Source organism: Tursiops truncatus, chromosome 14 (assembly GCF_011762595.2).
Source record: "Tursiops truncatus isolate mTurTru1 chromosome 14, mTurTru1.mat.Y, whole genome shotgun sequence".
Lineage (NCBI taxonomy): Eukaryota > Metazoa > Chordata > Mammalia > Artiodactyla > Delphinidae > Tursiops > Tursiops truncatus.
In genome coordinates, this window is record NC_047047.1 from 84,127,352 (window position 1) to 84,147,868 (window position 20,517).

The 20,517-nt window shown below is 45.8% G+C and overlaps 1 protein-coding gene and 1 non-coding gene across 2 annotated transcripts; one reads left to right on the forward strand and one right to left on the reverse strand.

The window, feature by feature from the left end:
• The first annotated feature begins 2,144 nt into the window (after nucleotides 1–2,144).
• On the forward strand, nucleotides 2,145–16,942 carry CMPK2 (cytidine/uridine monophosphate kinase 2). The gene is made up of 5 exons (XM_019943337.3): nucleotides 2,145–2,903; nucleotides 4,306–4,420; nucleotides 5,356–5,557; nucleotides 12,030–12,263; nucleotides 15,271–16,942. The coding sequence occupies exons 1-5, from the start codon at nucleotides 2,229–2,231 to the stop codon at nucleotides 15,386–15,388; spliced, it is 1,344 nt and encodes a 447-aa protein (XP_019798896.2). The 5' UTR covers nucleotides 2,145–2,228; the 3' UTR covers nucleotides 15,389–16,942.
• Nucleotides 16,943–20,084: 3,142 nt separating this feature from the next.
• LOC117307975 (U6 spliceosomal RNA) lies at nucleotides 20,085–20,191 on the reverse strand. The gene has a single exon (XR_004521916.1). It is a non-coding gene; the product is annotated as a U6 spliceosomal RNA (small nuclear RNA).
• Nucleotides 20,192–20,517: the final 326 nt, after the last annotated feature.

A 20,517-nucleotide genomic window follows, 5' to 3' on the forward strand; every position in this document is an offset into this window, starting at 1 on the left:
CAGGTTTGCCATTACGTGGTGGGCTGGACACGTAGGCACATCCAGCTGTGACCAGTCTTGGTCACCTAATCTCAGGACCCCATCTGTGAATGAGGTGCCCATCACCAATCTTGATGTTTGTGCGAAGCAACCCTGACAAGTTGCTGTGGCGAGTCCATTGTTCTGGTGCAAACACAGAACCATCAACGACTGATATAAAGAAGCTTGTGAGGGCATATTTCTAGGATTTGGCCACGATGAATCATGGTTCCAGGCTCCCAGTAGAGATGCCAGGAGTAAGTATCTGCACCTGCTGTGTTAACTCTCTTCTCACAGGGAGCTGTATAAACTATATTTCTTAGTGAGAAAATCAACTCCACAATATGATAGTGTACCCTTCAAATCAGAAGCCCACAACCCAGGGGTCTGGCCCCCAGAGCGGTTTTATGTGGTGCCAGCTGGTCTCTGGAGGCCAGAGCCTGGCCATGGAAGGGATCCCCAAAAACCAATCTCTTTTTCAAAATAAATGTTATTTTCTCATTTTATTGTTTATTAATTACAACATTTATATTAGTTAATTCTCCCTTTCTGCTTTCTTTTCCCCAGGAGCAGAATGACTAGAATCTTTCATGTTTTCCTGGTTGACGTTGTTAGTGTTGAAGACTCTGGCTTTTTAAATGAATAAAGTTGTGCTATTCATTCATTCAAGGACCTCTTTCAAGTGTCTTTCCAGGCCCAGCTTCTTTCCTCCACACCCACTGGATAGGTTACTACAGGCAAGGTTATTCAATCTAAACATGCACCCAAGCTGGGTCCATCAGATTCTCTGTCCTGGGAATTTGAAATTGGAGCTCAAAAATATGACAGAGATTTTTTTCACTTCATGAATGAAGACATTGTATCTTCAATCTTCGACTCCCAGTTAACATTGAGCGAGACCAGATCCTGCAGTGTCACTAATTTCACAGTCTTCTGGTAGGGAGGAGGGTGAGTGAAAATGGAGAGGAAAACTTAAATTAAGAGCAGATATGATTGGGGGGGGGTCATGGAAAAAAGGTCAAGAAAGGCTCATGGGAGGATGCAATCCTGTCCTAAGGAACAAAAAGGACTTTGTTCTTTTCCTATTTTCTTATGTTCCACACAGGTGACAACATCTCTGCTCCCTAAATGTCCAAAAGTCAAATTGCTCACAGAGTATAAAAATGATCCTGTTCTCAAAGAGCTAAAAACATCTTAATCTCAGAATTATTCCTTGCCTATTAACCATACTTCAACCACATATCTGTAATAGTTCATGTCTATCATAAAGGGTTTTCCTTTCAGAATTAAACTTAATCCCACGCTAAATGCACATTTGATTAAATCATAACTATATGCTTTCAGTTTATCTAATGGTTTCCATCTTTGTTTCAATTCTAACTTTTGGGTCTGCTGGACAATCATCTTCAAAGATATCAGTCAATGAGTAAAAACAAAATAAAACACCCAAATAATCTTGTCCATGCTGCTTTACTATACAAAGGCAGCAATACATCTGACGCCGGCTGCTGGCTGATAAGGCGCTTCCAGGCCATCAAGCTGCTGTCTCATTGGACCTGCGTACACGACTTTAATTTGGCGTAAGTCAACTTAGAGGTGCCAGTCTGGGGACACTTCTCAGTTTGAAAGTCAGCAAAAGGAGGGGTTAATTCCAAAAGAGGGGAAAGCGTGTGCAATGCGGGGTGAAAACGCTCCAGCGGCTCCCAGGCCTGGAGTCCGGGCGCGGGCGGGGAGGGCGCTCGGGGCGCAGGGCTGGGGTCGCGAGCGGCCGCGTCTGCGAGGCCCGCAAGGCGAGCCCAGGTGAGGCGTCGGCGGTACCAGAGAGCGAGCAAGAGCCGGTGGTGGCGCAGGTGAGACACACACACACACACACTCCCAGGAATTATTCAAACGGGGCCTGGCACCCCGTGCCCGCTCCCCATCGATCGCAGCGCAGGTCCCCATCGGCGGCAGCCTGCGGCCCGGCCCCTGCGGGAATCCCCTCCCGGCGGCTGCCTGCTCCCGGCGCGACCTCGCGGCGAGGCGGAGGCGGAAGCGGAGGCCGGGGAGGGCGCCCCATCCAGGGCCCCGCCCGCTTCCCGCCACCGCCCCCGCCGCCGCCGCCGCCGCCGCCGCCGCTGCTGACGCTTCACTTTCGCTTTTCCCCGCGGCGCCGCCCGCCGAGTCCCGGGTTTCGATTTCGACGCGCGGGGCGGGACCGGGAGGCGCCCATGGTCTTTGGCCGCCGCCCGCGCGCCCCACTGCTGCTCGCGCGTCTCTCGGGGCTGCGGCGCGGGGCCTGCGGTCGGGCCATGGCGCCGCCGCGCTGCTTCGCGCTGGAGCTGCCCGGCTGCACGCTGGCCCATTTCGCAGTGGGCGACGAGGCCCCGGGCGCGCGCCCCGACCCCGGCGTGGCCGCGCTCCTGGGCCCCCCGGGCCGCAGCTACTCTCTGAGCGTGCCGGTGGCCGGGAGCGCGGGCTGCGCGGCCCGGGTGCGCGCGGCCCGGCTGCACCAGCGCTTGCTGCACCAGCTGCGGCGCGGCCCCTTCCGGCGGTGCCAGCTGCGCCGCCTGCTGTGCTACCGCCCGGGCGGCGGGGCGGGGGGCCTGCAGCACGGCTTCCTTCTCCGCGACCCCCGCGACAGCCCCGACACCCGGAGCGCGCTGCTGGCACTGCTGGATGCCTGCCCGGAGGCTCCGCGCCCGCGCCTGGCCGAGTTCTCCGGCGACCCGCTCTGCCGGCTGTGGCAGCTCCCGTGGGAACGGCGGGACGGCCTGGGGTGGCGGCAGCTGGGCCGCGAGCTTGTCGTGCCCGTGCCGGAGCCCGCGCTGCACCCGGTGGTGCTGGACCTGCCTAGCTCCGGGGTCTTCCCCCGCCGGGAGGCCGCCCGCGCCGTTCTGGAGGCGGTAAGAGTTGGATCTCTTCCCAGCGCTCAGGGTGGATCCCCCAGGCCAGGGAAGTGGACACCGTGCGCTCTCCGCGGGGCTGGCCTGTCCAGACCTCCCTTTGCCAGGGAGTTGCTTTACTCCCGAGCGCAAATCTGGTGGTGAAGGTCGCCGGTGGGCCAGCCTCTGTTTAGACACCGTGGCTCTTTCCAGATTCTTGCTCGCCAGGGACCCCCAACCCCATGGGGGAAACTGACATCCCAACAGGAGCGGTGCGGCTCCCGCGCTGGCGGTGCCCGAGGTGGGGGAGTTGTGCCGCTGGGTACAGGGGAAAGCAATGCCATCTTGGAAGTGAGGACCCTGTTCCGGGAGGTCGGGGTGTAGAGAAAGGGCGTGAGCTTTGGGGTTTTAAGAAACTTAGATTAAGCGGTGCCTGCTTGCTTACTGGCTGCCACCCAGACACTCGGCTACTCCGTGTTGCTTTGTGCCTTTTCATCTGTAAAATACCTGCCTTGCAGTGTTAGGACAGGGAAGCATCTGACCCACAAGAGGTGCTCGGTGCGGGACAGCTAAGATTCTGCCTGAGCGCAGCCTGGGCAGGTCCCTAGGCTGGACTATGGGTCTTAGATACCTTGTATGAGCCTTGGGATAGTATTTCCGAGTGGTTAAGATTGCAAGACCTGGGTTCGAATCCAAACTCTGGCATGTATTACCTGTGTTACTTTCAGTAAGTTTATTAAACATTCTTCTTTGCCTTGGTTTCCCTGATCCGTAGATGGGGTTAATAACAGTAGCACACTCACAGGGTTCTCTTCAACAGGGGCCAAGTTAATACTGTGAAAGCACTTAGACTGTTGCCTGGCTCAGAGTAAGCACGTAAGAAGAAAATACATGTCTGGGCCTCTCTGTAGAGGTGCTGTGAGTACACGTGAGGTCATGCACAGTTCAAAACCTGGAATCTCCCGGAGACGCCGCCCTGCCCGCTTGGTGATTGCAGTGCTTGGCACTCTTCTGAGCCCCCAAGAGCTTAGCAAAGGACGGGATGCTGATTGCTTTCTTTGGAGCCTACAGTGTGGCTGATTTCCCACATTTGTGACACACAGGGCCCACGGTTCCACTGTCGCTACGTGACACTGCTTTGCAATTATACATCTTTTCTGCCCTTCCTCCTCTGGGGGAAGCTGGTCAATGAGAGTTGCAGGCTGGGTGGTCCCGACAGTTACGGCCTTTTTGAGCCTCAGCTACGCGGGACAAAACAAAGCAAGGCAGCCCTTGCTCAGGTTCAAAATACTTCACATTTTGGCGTGGTGCCAAACATAGCTCATGCCTTGTTAGCATTGTGCCGTCTTCTTCTCAGCAATTAGATATGGCTTCTGCCAGGGCCCCGTTGCTTTGCTGCTGATGCACGGACATTCTTTTACAGTGTACATCCTTCATTCCTGAAGCCCGGGCTGTGCTGGACCTGGTTGACCAGTGCCCAGAGCAGGTCCAGAAGGGAAAGTTCCCCGTTATTGTCATTGAAGGCCTGGATGCCACAGGTAAGAGAATATTACCTTCTAGTTACAGGCAATGAGTTGTAGGAATAGACAATTCTTGACACACAAAACTTTATACAGGGTTCAATTCATAAGCCTCCTGTGAGCCTCTGTCATGTGCCAGGCATGGAGCAAGGCTGGCCTGGGACACAAAGATGGATAACTTCCGTTATCCATCCCCGTAAGGTGGGGGGAGCCTCAGGTGCTCCGGTGAACATGGGAGGGCACTGGGTACAGCCTCGGTGTGGGAGATGAGGGGCGGTCACGGTCCGGGAGACTTTGGAAGGATGCATCCTGGACTGGGCTTTCAGTAGGACAAGAATTGGTCGGGTGAGGAAGGCGGGAGAGAGCCTCCAGACAGAAGGAACAGCAGGGTGAAGCTGGGGACCCGAACCGGCCTGGTGTGTCCAGGAACTGCAGGCAGTTCAGAGGCCCCTGTGGAAACAAAGTGTGGAAGAGCTAGGGAGCGGAGGGCAGAAGCCTTTGGAGCTGCCAGATAGGCATCAGAATACAGTGGACGTGCCCACACTTAGTCCAACACACGACAGCAGGAAAAGGGTGGCTCCAACGGCCACAGGGAATACCCAAGGACAGGGTGGATCTGGGAGAACCACAGGGTCACGGGGTTCCCCGTGAGTCTCCTTCCTGAGTCAGGTGAGGTGTGGTGGGAGGAGTGAGTTCCTGGAAGCTGATAGCAGAGTTTATCATTAGTTTGTAAACGGGATGACCATTTGTTTTTTACTTTCAAGCATTCTCACACCAAACAGGAATCCTGAATTCCCAAGGATTGGCAACTTTTTGTAAAGAATTGTATTATTTAATCAACTCCTTCTGGTAACAGGGGGAAATAATGTCTTTGCTCTGACATCAATGTTCACTTTTGGGAGTGATACCGTGGCTGTGGTTGAGATGTGCTGCATTTTGTATCCGACCTGCAGGTAAAACCACTGTGACCCAGTCAGTTTCAGATTCACTCAAGGCTGTTCTCTTGAAGTCACCACCCTCTTGCATCAGCCAGTGGAGGAAAATCTTTGATGATGAACCAACTATCATTAGAAGAGCTTTTTACTCTTTGGGCAATTATATCGTGGCTTCTGAAATAGCTAAAGAATCTGCCAAATCGCCTGTGATTGTAGACAGGTGGGTATGAAGACGCGTTGAATTCGGCATTTTCCTCCTAACATATGAGTAGTGTGTGTGTGTGTGTGTGTGTGTACATATACATGCAAGTACACAATAGTGTTTAAGACAAAGTGTATTATGATAATAACAGGAATGATGTCTATGATTTCTTAATCACTTACACCACTGGCTGGCATTTTGTTAAAGACATTATACATACTATACTAACATCTGGAACGACTACTACATAGATACTAAAATTACTGGTGAGAAACACAGGTCTTAGAAAAGTTAAGTAACTTGCCAAAGTGACAGAGCTAGAAACAGCATATGGGGGATATTAACAAAAGTCTCTGCTTCACAAATCAAGCTTTCAGTGGTTCATTTGTTTATTGGCTTATTCAACAAACATATATTGGGCATCTACCATTTGCCAAAGACAGTTCTCAGTTTAGAGGATTCGGTGGTAAAGGAGCTAGGCAGTGCCCTGCTTTCATGGAGCAAACATTCTGTTGAAGGAGAAGGTAATGATCAAGCATATAGATACATAAGGTAATATCAGAGAGTGATAAATACTATAAAGAGGAGAGATCAAGGTCGTGTGGTGGAGGATGGCTAACCCCCCACTAGATGTGACTTAGGAAGGCCTGCCTGAGGGGGTACCAGTGGTCTGAGCTCTGAATGATCAAAGAGAGACACACCTGAAAATCCTGGAGTAAAAGCTTTGTGGGAGAGGGTTCAGCAAAAGCAAAGTGTAGAGACGGGAAGACGCAAACACATTCCAGGTCTAGAAACAGGCCATCGTGAGGAAAACATGTGGACGAGGGGCTGCTTTCTGGATGGATAAAAAGACAGAGACAGGTCAGCAGGGTCTGTAGCTGTGATAAAAGAGTGTGGATTTTATTCTGAGTGCAGAGGGGGGCCTTTGGGAGGTTTCATATAATGGAGTGACAGAAGCTGAGTTGTATTTTGAAATTTCATATATAAGAAGTAGCTTAAAAGTGCTACAAAAATGGACAAAGGGAACGGCAGGCAAGTCCTACTAGGAATGGAAATTCAAACGACGATGAGAGCCCGTTTTACTCTCATCAGGTTCGTGAGAACTCATTAGAAAAGTCTGATAGCCCAGAGTTGGAGATGATGTGGATTGATAGAAACTCACATGGTGCTGGTGGGAGTGGGCACCTGTAGGGTGTCTTGGGGAGCAATTTGAGAAGATTGCTTCCACTTCCTGAAGAAATACAGTTTGTTTCAGCTTTGTTCATAATATTAAAAAACTTGAAAAACCAAAGGCATCAGCAGAAGAAAGGGTAAATTAATACTGGCATATATTTATGAAATGGAGCACCGAACAGCCATATGCTCTCATAGGATGCATCAATGTGCCTAAGTTACAAAACTATAATTTCAAATGAAAGAAATCAACTTGCAGAAAGATATTCAGTAGAACACATGCAAAAGAATATAAAACATAATACCAAAAAAGGGATGGAAGGATGTTGAACACCAAATTTAGGAGAGTGCTGTCCCCTGGGAAAGAGAGAGAAATGCAGTTGGTGGGGAGTACCAAAGGGCTTCAGTTGCAGCTGAATTCGTCCTTAACATGACTCCAGTGTACATCTTGTTCTTGCTGCAATTTGACTTATTTTTGGAAAGATGAGCAGTTGCACTGAAGCCTGACAAGTGTTCAGGAAGAGCACTAATTATAAATGGAAATCTCAAGGAATTTTAAAAAGTGAACATGTTCAAGTACATCCTGCACCCAGGTCGTGACTTAGAACCTTACTCCACCCTGTAAGTTCCTTCCCTCCCAGTCACGACCCATCCTCCCGCCCGTGGGAACCATGACCCTGACTCCGTCACCGTCACCGAAGGTTAGTTCTGCGTGTTCTTGAACTGTCTCTACAAGCAGCTAGACATTGACTGCTGTTTGCATCTGCCTTCCTTCACGCCACCTGTGAGAATCGTCCCTGTTGCCGTGACCATTCTTTTACACAACTTTGGTGCCCACGTGTGTTACCAAACCAGGTTCGACGTTCCCCAAGCCAAACACTGAGACTCTTGTTTGCAGCAGAGAAAGGGTTCATTCATAAGGCCGCCAAGCAAGGGGACGGCAGAGCACATCTCAAATCTGCCTTCCCCAAAGCAAGGGGCTTGATATTTATGGGACGAAGAAGCAGAGTGGTCTGAGACGTGGGAAGCCTGGGGAAAGGTGACTGGACCTAAGAAAAAGTGTGTGGTGGTGAGTGGCGGTGGGGAAGATGAAAACCGTACAAAGTAGTTAGAAGGCCTTTGCTGTCGTCTAAGCTATAATGCCAGTGGGTACTCTTAACTTTGGGGATGGCAAGATAGTGATTTCAAAGTTGGCAAGTTACAAGGAATCCTAGACAAGGGTAAGGCATTGCTTTCCTTTGTGGGACTTCTTCACCTGTGGGATCCACCCTATTGTTAAAGTCCTTGGATTTACCATATATATATATATGTAGTTAGTTAGTTAGTCTTTCTTTATTTCAAGGAGATAGACTAGGCTTTTCCTAATAAAGTGTGACTTCATAAGGCACATTACTTCCTAGGATATCCAAAAATCCTGGAGCAGCACGGGTTTCTGCATGTAGGTAGACACTTATTCTCTGCATCCTAATCTGTTCAAAGATGATATTCTTTATCCCTTCCCTGCTGGCCAGAATTTGAAAAAAGAATAGATATATGTATAACTGAATCACCATGCTGTACACTTGAAACTAACACAACGTTATTCATCAACTATACTCCAATACAAAATAAAAATTAAAAGACTTGTGGTGAATATCCAATGAGTTGATGAAGGTGGACGTGCTTTGAAAACAGCACATTGCTATAAAAATATAAAGCATTATTTTATAAGTGATGTATAATGTGTCAACAAATTGCATTTGATTTGAGCTAATGTGGTTTCCCTGATGGCAGCAATGGAGAATACTAAATAATGAGTCTGAAATTGATGGCCAGAGGGTATGATTATTTAAAATGAGCAGCAGTGTTGTCAGTGAGAGAACTCTGGCTTTGCAGAACAGGGCTCCCATTCTTCCCTGATTTTTCTTCTTTATGTCTGTGAATTGTCTGCAATTTTGTTTCTTTAAAGAGATAATGCTAGATCACCTTGTCAGATGAGAAGAAAAGAGCAGTTATTTGTTGTCTGGATGGGTTTTGTTCATGTTTAAAGATTTTAAGGAAATCCATTTTAGACAACACCATCATCTAGCTGAATAAAGAAGGGAGATGGAGTAATTTTTGATGGTGACTGCAGTTAAGGTTGGCAACTTAATCACCCTCATTACCTTTAAAAAATCTATTCTTGCTGATGGTTTTTCTACAGTAAAGAAGGCTTTTTACATTTAGATGATATCAGCCTCTGTATTCATAGCTAAGTATTTAATTCAGTGAACACGGAGCATGTGCAAAATGCAGTGCAAATTGTAGTTTTGTTGCCAAGAAGAAGAAAACCTGGACCTGCTTGGGTTTATTCGGCTTGGGAGACAAGATGTATCTGGTGGAGAAGGTGAAAGTACAAGTTTGTGAGTGATTAAAAGTCTGGTAAGTGAAACATAGGAATGGCCCCAGGCAGAATTCAAGGTGCTAGCAGCTACACTGGCCACGCTTTTAGAGGTGGAAAAGGGCTTTGAAGAATGAATGACATTAGAATTGATCAGCCCCCAAATTAATTTTTTACCTTTGTTCTTTTCAGTATTCTCTGTATTGTATTATCATAATTTGAAATCTTACAGCTTTAGTGTCCAATAAGAATTAAATATTGCCTTATAATGACAGTGTGATACATTTCTTTTTTGAATTTTATTTTATTTATCTTTTTACACAGCAGGTTCTTATTAGTTATTCATTTTATACATATTAGTGTATATATGTCAATCCCAATCTCCCAATTCAAGTGTGATACATTTTTAAAAAGCACTTGACTATTTTTGTAAAAACTATGGGAGGAAAACAAAGCTCTCATGATTTTCATTTTCCAGAAGAGGAAATTGAGACTTAACCAATGTACACAAAGCAAGTAGGTGGCAGAGAGTAAAACAATCCACAGCTTGGATAACACTCTGCATTTATTTTTTAGATAAAGGACCAGGATGTCCTTTTCACTGTGAAAAGCAGTTTAAATCTAAAGTGATTAAGAATTTAGGACTTTAAAACAGTACAGGCAGTAAATGGAAAATACAGACAAGGATGGGGTCTTGGGTGCCTCTCGACATTGGGATGTTTATAGTTGTTTCATAAATGTTTTTGTAGGTGTTAGTCCTTTGATACTGGATTTGGAGTTTTGCATTTCGTCACTTAAAATTGGAATATGACATGAACAGGGCAAGAGTATAATAAACTATGCCAATCAATAAAATAATTCTAATTCATTTACTCCTACATCCAAAAAACATTATTACTTGCATACCTATTGTGTGCCAGATGCTGGTGTCAGATTTTGGAATACAGAGATGACTAAAAAATGAATTCTAATGGAGGAGATGAAAGAGGGAAACTTGTACACAACTGGCTCTAATTTAGAATAAGTCCTTCAGTGGAGCTGAGTATGAAGGACATTGAGAGCCCAGAGGAGGAAACAGTGAATTCTGCTGGGGGCTCCCTCTGCATGGCCTGTCGAAGGAAGAAGAGGCACTTTGCTGCCTGAGACCCTCATTCCAGCCGGAGGAAAAGTGTGAAGACAGACCCCCATGGAAGAGCGTGCCTGGGTCCACACTGGGAAGAGGCTTGTGTCTTAGATGGAGGCTGAATGTTTTCTGGCAGGTGGTAGAAAGCCATTGGGCTTTTTTTTTTTTTTTTTTTTTTTTTTTTGCGGTGTGCGGACCTCTCACTGTTGTGGCCCCTCCCGTTGCGGAGCACAGGCTCCAGACGCGCAGGCTCTGTGGCCATGGCTCACGGGCCCAGCCGCTCCACAGCATGTGGGATCTTCCCGGACCGGGGCACGAACCCGTGTCCTCTGCATTGGCAGGCGGACTCTCAACCACTGCGCCACCAGCGAAGCCCCATTGGGCTTTTTGAAAGAGCGGGCTGATTTGATTTTCCTTGATGGTTGTGATTTTCCTCTCTTCAAAGCATTTTTTAAGATCAGCCGGTCAAGAGTGACCGCTGTCACTCAGGGAGGACATTCACAGAGTTTCAGAGATTTTATCTGGGTTTATTTCTCTTTCTGATCCATACAGTTGCAGTTGGATGACTGGAGAGCTGGGAAAGACAAAGGCCTCCTATCCAGGGTTCCTAGAATGCAGATTTCATCAGCAAGTCCAATTTTTTTATTTTTCATTTATTTATTTTAAAAATTGAAGTCAATTTACAAGGTTGTGTTAATTTTTGCCGTACAGCAAAGTGATGCAGTTATACATATATATATATTTACATTCTTTTTTTATATTCTTTTCCATGATGGTTTATCACAGGATATTGAATATAATTCCCTTGCTCTACAGTAGAATCTTGTCGTTTATCCACCCTATATATAATAGTTTGCATCTGCTAATCCCAAACTCCCACTCCATCCCTCCCCAACTCCACCCCCTTGGCAACCACTAGTCAGTTCTCTGTGTCTTTGAGTCTGTTTCTGTTTCATAGACAGGTTCATTTGTGTCATATTTTAGATTCCACGTATAAGTGATATCATATGGTATTTGTCTTTCTGACTTACTTCACTTAGTATGATAATCTCTAGTTGCATCCATGTAGCTGCAAATGGCATTATTTCATTCTTTTTTATGGCTGAGTAGTATTCCATTGTATATATGTACCACATCTTCTTTATCCATTCCTCTGTTGTTGGATGTTTAGGTTGTTTCCATTTCTTGTCAGCAAGTTCAGTTTTTGTGTGTGTGTGTTACGCAGGCCTCTCACTGTTGTGGCCTCTCCCGTCGCGGAGCACAGGCTCCGGACGCACAGGCTCAGCGGCCATGGCTCACGGGCCCAGCTGCTCTGTGGCATGTGGGATCTTCCCGGACTGGGGCACGAACCAGTGTCCCCTGCATCAGCAGGCGGACTCTAAACCACTGCACCACCAGGGAAGCCCAGCAAGTTCAGTTTTAAAACATTGTAGGAACTGAGTGGGCCTGCAGATTTTTGTTTGGCCAAGATACAGCATTAAATACCAGTGGACTACCGAACAAATCTACCATCCCATGCCAACCTGCCATCACAAAAGAAAGCATCCTGCAAGGCCAAGGCAACAGAGTAGTCTCACAATACATGCAGTTTTAACTGAGTAAATGGAGCTCTGGGTGGTGTGCACTGGATTCTTATTGTGGTTGTTGATTTTAACTTATTTTTACATTTTATAAATACTTTAAAAAATAAGATTATTTTTACCTCTTTAATGTGTACAGTACTAGGACAAGTTCAGCAGAGCCGTCTCTGGTTTCAACGTCCTCAGCAGCTGGTTTTCAGGTGCTCCCTTGACTTCCTCTGCGGACGGGGAACTCACTACCGCTTTCCTTCTCAGGTACTGGCACAGCACGGCCACCTACGCCATAGCCACTGAGGTAAGTGGGGGTCTCCAGCACCTGCCTCCTGCCCATCACCCTATATACCAGTGGCCCAGGGACCTGCTCAAGCCCGACCTGGTCCTGTTGCTCACCGTGAGTCCCGAGGAGAGGATGCAGAGGATCGAGGGCCGGGGCATGGAGAGGACCACGGAGGAGGCTGAACTGGAGGCCAACAGCATATTTCGTCAAAAGTAGGTATCCCGATGCCGTGTGAGGGGCAGGGGTCCCTGGCTGTGGCGACGATCCAGAAACTGCACTGACTCTGGCAAAGTGGAGGACATGACACAGTTCCCACTTTCCAAACCTGAGAGGCAGTATCCTCCAAGTTAGATTCACTCCTTTCAATGGGATTGTTCCATGGGGCCACTGCGTGGTGGCTTTATAGCCACAGGATATCTGACTGGGTACCAGCCCTCCGTCCTAGCCTTTCTAGTCCTGGCTGTACCAGCACCAGCGTGAACCTGAGTCAGACAACACGCTTTTCTGGGTCATCGTAACAGAATGGTCACAAGCACTGTCTGACGGCCTCACAGTGACTTTTACCCATTGGGGGCTCACTGTGTGTCAGGCATTTTACTTCTGATGCTCTGTAACCCTTGCAAGGGCAATGTTAGCTGTACTTCACAGTTTATAAAACTGAGGCTCAAAGATTAAGTGATTTGTCTATAACTTGCGTATCTACTGAGTAGTAGAACTGGGTTTTAATTCAAGACCTTTCTGATTTTAAGGCAGTGCTTTGATTTTCATTAGAAAGCTATGAACACAATAGCAGGAGTGTCCGGACCATCTTACTGCTTCACCGCTGACTAAATTACTTCTGTAGGACTGGTTTGAAAAGCCAAAACAGAATTGTTTATATAAGTAAACACTGATAGCACTGTTATCCTAACTTAATGCTGTTATAACATAAATAATTAACCACTCAGCTGTGTGCAGAGAAACCATGTCAAAGGATTGACTGGTTGGTATTAATTCAGTTCAACTTCACGGCAAACTTGCAAGGAAGGCATTATTTCCGTCCTCGCTTCACAGATGAGGAGACTGAGGCACAGGTGGGAAAGAAATGTGGCATGTTCTCCTAGCTGGTAGGTGGTGAGGCAGAGCTATGGCCCCAGACCATTGTCGACTAAAAAATATTCACAGCCTAAAAGTTGAGAGTTATGTTTTATTTGGCGGGAATTTTTAGGACTTCAAGCCTGGGAGGCAGCATCTCAAGTAACCCTGAGAGAACTGCTCCGAGGAGGTGACAGGAGAGCTAGGACACATGAGAGTTTTGCAACAAAGGACAGGTAGTCTGAACGTCAGAAGATTACTGTTAACTAAAGAAAACCAGATAAGTCAAGTTAAGGAATTTAGCGTTTTTCTGTGTATGGGAAGATGGAAGAGTCTGGGGTCACTGAAATCATTCCTTTGAAAGCACCTCAGTTATCTGGGGCCAGTATCCTGTGCTTTCCCATCCTGAGTTTCCTCAGGGCTCACCAGCTCACCAGCCGTGGTGGCTGCAATCGCCGATGACTGGGACATCCTTTGTTTACTGATAATGGTGGGAAATATTCCACTTCTCACCATCTACTCTGAGCACTTTTTAAAAAAAAATAATTTTTATTGGAGTATAGTTGATTGACAATGTTGTGTTAGTTTCTGCTGTACAGCAAACGGAATCAGTTATGCATAAACAGATACCCACGCTTTTTTAGATTCTGTTCCCATATAGGTCATTACAGAGCATGGAGTAGAGTTCCCTGTGCTATACAGTAGGCTCTTATTAATTATCTGTTTTATATATAGTAGTGTGTATATGTCACTCCCAATCTCCCAGTTTATCCCTCCCACCCCGTACCCACTGGTAACTATAAGTTTCTTTTCTACATCTGTGAGTCTATTTCTGTTTTGTAAGTAGGTTCATTTGTACCATTTTTTTTTTTAGATTCCACATAGAAGCAATATCATATGGTATTTGTCTTTTTCTGTCTGACTTACTTCCCTCAGTGTAACCATGTCGCTGCAAATGGCATTATTTCGTTCTTTTATATGGCTGAGTCCGGGTGCTTGTTTTAACTGCAGAGCTCTAGAGCTTTGGTCATATAATCTGAAACCATGCACCTCAGATTGGGATTTGAACCCAAGAGGCTGGGACTCGAACCCAGCCAAAACCCACAGTCTCCAACTGAGATCACACACCTGATTTCAGGACTTAATGAAGCTCAGGTTCTTGATGTCTCATCACAGAAAGAATTCAGTGACAGAGTGATAGGTAAGAAGTGGATTTATTTAGAGAGAAACACACTCCACAGTCAAACTGTGGGCCATCTCAGAAGGTGAGAAAGGCACCAGGATATGGGGTTGTCAGTTTTTATAGGGGTGGGTAATTTCATAGGCTAATGGGTGGGAGGAGTATTCCAGCTATTTCAGGAGGGGGCGGGGATTTCCAGGAGCGGGGCCACCACCCGCTTTTTGATCCTTATGGTAGACTTTGGAACTGTCATGGCGCCTGTGGGTGTGTCATTTAGCCTGCTGATTTGTCACAGTGAGCAGTATACTGAGGTCCAGTGGAACTTGACTTGTCTGCCGTCTTGGGCCCATTTGGTTCTAATCAGTTTATGTCATGTCCTCGGGCTATGTCATTCTTTCAAAGGCTGTGCCCTGCCCACTTCCCTCCTGTTTCAAATCAGCCCCGGCTATTCTGTACACACCAAGGCTAGCTAAGACTGGAAGGAGAGGTAGAATTCTAGTGTGATTGTAGAAGACTCCTAAGTGAAAACAATGTATATGCCAAGGACCTCTGGCTTGTGTGAAATCCTTCAGGGCACAGACTCTGGAGGAATTTGCCATTGGGCAACTTAGTTAATCTCTTTGAGCCTTTGCTCCTTTCTCTGCAAAATGGGGGTGGATGACATTGATTCTCCTCCTGAAGTTACTCTGAATATGAAATGAGAAGACCATGCAGGATGCTAATGCTTGGCAGATAAAAGGTTTTGAGTAAATGCAAGCTATTAAATATTATTATTAATTTCTCATTTATGAAACTAAATGTATCGGATGTCTCCTGTATGCAAAGCGAGTTGCCTGGGGTCGGAAGTGCGATAAACCAGATGGGGACCTGGCTTCAAGCTGTCTATATTATGGTAGGAAAATAACATTTGCATAAAGAGCCGTGTTAACAAATGGGCCAACTCTTTCCATTCTGCCTATCTCCAGGGTAGAAGTGTCCTACCAGCGGATGGAGAACCCTGGCTGCCACGTGGTTGATGCCAGCCCTTCAAGAGAAAGGGTCCTCCAGATGGTGTTAAGCGAGATCCAAAATAATTGCAATTAATTGTAGTTCCTCTGGGCCAGGAGACACATTTTACTAGATGTGATGTTGTTTGATACATCTAAGCCCACGACTGGTTATGCAGTTTTCCCAGATTCCAGTTGCATGAGCTTGTCGTGTGGCAGAAGGTGGGACATTTCGATTTTACCTGAACCACTGTTCTCACTTCTGCCCGATGACCCATCGGGACTGAGACTGGGCACATTCCAGTGAGAGACCGTGATCGCTTTCTGCCAAGTATAACAAACGTTTTCTTGGAACAGATTTTCAACTACACCCCTACCAAATCCTTCCAAGGTTTGTCTCCCCTAGAAAGCATGAGGTGGACAGAAGCAACCGAGAAGACCTTCCAGATCAACAGAAGCTCCTCCAGCCTCTCCTGCGCCTGCACTGCCGGCTCCCGGGTGAGATCTTGGGGATGTGCTCGGAGCTGGTTTCCTCCCAGTCTAGCCACACTCCGTCTTTGTGAGCTCAGCCCCGATTCTTAGAGCCAGCCACTCCCGAAGAACGTGTCTGTGTATCCCGGCTGTCGGAAGACCCTCCCACAGACCCATCTTGTGGGTGGGGGACACTGACCAAGAAGGCATCTGACTTCTGTCTGAGGCTTGCGGCCCCTGAGAGGCCAATGCTCTGAATACAAATACACCAACAGTCCTTGGATTCTATCCTGCTTGTTTACTTTCCTCTTCTTTCCTCTGAAAACATGGCTTTGGAGAGAATGAGTGTTTTGCACTGAAGTAGATGCATTAAACTTAGCGAATCCAGCAACGTACTTATACTGCTGTTTATGTCTTGTTTGTCCTCAGTGTAGGGGCTGTGCTTTACTAATCAGAATTGAAGACAAGAAGCTGAACGCAATGCTTGTTGTGTATTTGCATCAGACGGGTTTAATTTATCTTACTGAGTAAGCAGAGTGGATCCTGGAATGGGATTTCCCAGTGAATTATCTTGCACTTGAATGTCTTATGGTTACACATGAAATCAGTGTTGCGATCTGTTTGGCTAGAAAAAAAAAAAGAGCTGAGAAAAGAGGAAACTTAATAGTTACGGGGCCTTGGATGAGTCATTTAGCATCATGTAATTTGATCTAAAAAGTGATAGCGATTCTTCATTTGTCTTAAGGAGTTGACTGAACCAGGTGATTACTTAAAATTCCTTCCAGTTCTAAGATAGATTGAATCTGTGAATTATTTTAGGGAAATGTGTAAAGAAGACATTTCCCCACAATAACTAAATTTATGGCATTAACAGGTTTATCACATGGACTCTTAAATGATAAGGTTTCTATTAACTCTATCATATTATTTTTCAAAACAACTATAGGTGGTTTATACATAATATATGTACCTATGTAAAGATGTACTTTCAGTTGAAAATATTTTTTAAAGCTGATAAATTGTGTTTGGGTTCTTTAAGATGTGATATCTAATTATGCTCTTGGTGTTATTCACTTTAAACACTTGGAAAAGTTTATGCTGGCAGCCTAGAAACACAAACATTTAATGCTTTCTTTATGTCTCTTGCCAATGAATAAACTTGCTGTGATTTTCTAACCTATGCTGTTGTCACAGTGTGTGTTGGTTTTCCTGAAGGGGCTCCCCCCATGAGGCTTTTGTACAGGAGGGGATACGGGGTTAAAGAAGTGAAAAGGTGTGAATTTGTGGTCAAAGTGCTTTCAGAGGAAGAGGCGGGCATTTTTGTTTTGTTTTAAACGTCATTTCCTTCCTCATTGCAGGTATTAAAGGGATTTTCTTCCCTAATCCAATAAGAAAGAATTCTTCATACACTTGCGCTCTCTATACACTGTAATACGTATAAGATTACTGAGTATGAGAACAGACAGCGCCTCCTACCCAGAAAGCGATGACAAGGCATCATTTGCTTGGCTTTGTTTCATTACCAGGTTTGTTTCTGTTCCTGTAATAGACCTTTAGTGTCCCAAATATTTATTCTTCATCTTTTCCACAGCAATAGAACTTTGAGCCAGACACGTGGCTGCCAAGAATTATGAGTACATTTCCAAGGCTGCCTTACAGCTGGAGTGGCCAAGTGACCACTTACAGGTTCTTCCTGTGAGCAGAAGGGACATCAGGAATGTCAGGGGGAGGGTGTCCCTCTCTCCTTTTAACCTGCTTGGTATTCAGCGATGGTGGTGAGGCATTTGGGGACCGAGTAATGAGGGTGACACTACGCAGATGGAGAATGGGGATGGCCTTCACTTAGGAAACGTCAATAAGGAATGGGTATGGAAGTGTCTGGAGTTCCATCCTAGAGGGCGTGTCCACCTGGGGACACAGCTTCTGTGCACGAAGCTCAATATCCACCTTCTCCGTTTGCTTCCCCTTTCAGTGGCAGGTGTCTGGGTTTTTTGCTCATTTTGTTTGCTCCATTTTCTACAGTACAATCCCCCTTTTTGCTGACTCTTCGCTCTGTGAAATGTCTCTCTTTTCTAGAAGCAGTTGTGAAGCATCTTAAAAATGTTTAGACCCTGGTATCTTTTTGGAATATATACCGAGGAAATGATCAGTGATGCACATAGAAATGTTTTATCATATCTGCATAATGTCCTTTATAGTGTGCAGACAGATACACCTTGTTTTGATGCCCTTTGCCTTACTGAGCTTCACAGTACAGTTATTTACAAATTGAAAGTTGGAGGCAACCCTGTGTTGAGCAAATCCATCGGCACCATTTTTTCCCACAGAATTTGCTCACTTTGTGTCTCTGTGTCACGTTTTGGTAATTCTCACAGTCCGTCAGACTTTTTCATTATTATTATATTTGTTTTGGTGATCTGTAATCAGTGCTCTTTGAGGTTATTATTGTCATTGTTTTGGGATGCCACAAACCACACCCACATAAGACAGTGAACTTAATCAGTAAATGTTGTGTCTGATGTGATTACTCCACTCACTGGCCTTTCCCTCATCTCTCTCCCTTTCCTTGGGCCTCCCTATTGCCTGAGACACAAAATTATTGAAATCAGGCCAATTAATAACCTTGCAGTGGCCTCTAAGTGTTCAAGTGAAAGGAAGAGTTGCATGTCTCTCACTTTAAATCAAAATTTAGAAAGGATGAAGCTTAGTGAGGAAGCCATGTCAAAAGGCCAAGATAGGTCAAAAACTAGGCCTCTTGTACCAAACAGCCAAGTTATGAATGCAAAAAAAGAGAAGTTCTTGAAGGAAATTAAAAGTGCTACTCCAGTGGATACATGAAGGAGAAGAAAGCAAAACAGCTGTCTTGCTGCTACGGAGACAGTGTGAGCGGTCTGGATGGAAGATCAAACCAGCCACAACATTCCCTTGAACCAAAGCCTAATCCAGAGGAAGGCCCTAACTCTCTTCAATTCTATGAAGGCTGAGAGAGACGAGGAAGCTGCAGAAGAACATTTTGAAGCTAGCAGAGGTTGGTTCATGAGGTTTAAGGAAAGAAGCCATGTCTGCATAACAACAAAGTGCAAAGTGAAGCAGCAAGTGCTGATGTAGAACTGCAGCAAGTTATCCAGATTTAACTAAGATAATTAATGACAGTGGCTATATGAAACAACAGATCTTCAATGTAGATGAGACAGCCTTCTATTGAAAGAAGATGTCATCTGGGATTTTCATAGCTGGAGAGGAGAAGTCAATGCCTGGCTTCAAAACTCCAAAGGACAGGCTGACTCTTTTTAGGGGCTCATGCAGTTGGTGACTTGAAGTTGAAGCCAATATTTATTTACCTCTCTGAAAATCCCAGGGCCCTTAAGAATTATGCTAAATCTATTCTGCCTGTGCTCTGTAAATGGAACAACAAAGCCTGGATGACAGATCATCTGTTTACTGAATATTTTAAGCCTACTGTTGAGATCTACTACTCAGGAAAAATCTTTCAAAATATTACCGCTGGGAATTCCCTGGCAGTCCAGTGGTTAAGACTTGGTGCTTTCACGGCTGTGGGCCCAGGTTCAGTCCCTGGTCGGGGAACTACGATCCCATAAGCCACGTGGCTTGGCCAAAAAAAATAAAATAACATAAAATAAAATAAAATTTATGCTCATTGACAGTAAATCTGGTTATCCAAAGAGCTCTGATGGAGCTGTACAATGAGATGAATGTTGTTGTCATGCCTGCTAACACAAAATCCATTCTGCAGCCCATGGATCAAGGAGACTTTCAAGTCTTATTATTTATTTATTTTTTAATATCTTTATTGGAATATAATTGCTTTACAATGGTGTGTTAGTTTCTGCTTTACAACAAAGTGAATCAGTTATACATATACATCTGTCCCCATATCTCTTCCCTCTTGCGTCTCCCTCCCACCCTCCCTACCCCACCCCTCTAGGTGGTCACAAAGCACCGAGCTGATCTCCCTGTGCTGTGTGGCTGCTTCCCACTAGCTATCCATTTTACATTTGGTGGTGTATAGATGTCCATGCCACTCTCTCACTTCGTCCCAGCTTGCCCTGCCCCCTCCCCGTGTCCTCAAGTCCATGCTCTAGTAGGTCTGCCTCTTTACTCCAGTCTTGCCCCCAGGCTCTTCATGACCATTTTTTTTTTTAGATTCCTTATATATGTGTTAGGATACAGTATTTGTTTTTCTCTTTCTGACTCACTTCACTCTGTATGACTGACTCTAGGTCCATCGACCTGACTACAAATAACTCAATTTCGTTTCTTTTATGGCTGAGTAATGTTCCATTGTGTGTATGTGCCACATCAAAAATATGGAACGCTTCCCGAATGTGCGTGTCATCCTTGCGCAGGGGCCATGCTAATCTTCTCCGTATCGTTCCAATTTTAGTATATGTGTTGCCAAAGCGAGCACAAGTCTTATTATTTAAGGAATACATTTCAAAAGGCTATAGTTGCCGTAGACAGTGATTTCTCTGATGGATCTGGGCAAAGTAAACTGAAAACCTTCTGGAAAGAACTCACCATTCTCGATGCCATCAAGAACATTCATGAGTAACGGGAAGAGGCCAAAACACCCACATTCACAGGGGTTTGGAAGAAGTTGGTTCCAACCTGCATGGATGTCTTTGAGGGGTTTAGAACGTCAGAGGGGGAAGCATCTTAGGATGTGGTGGACACAGCAAGAGAACTAGAATTAGAAGTGGGGCCTGAGGATGGGTCTGAATTACTGCAATCTCA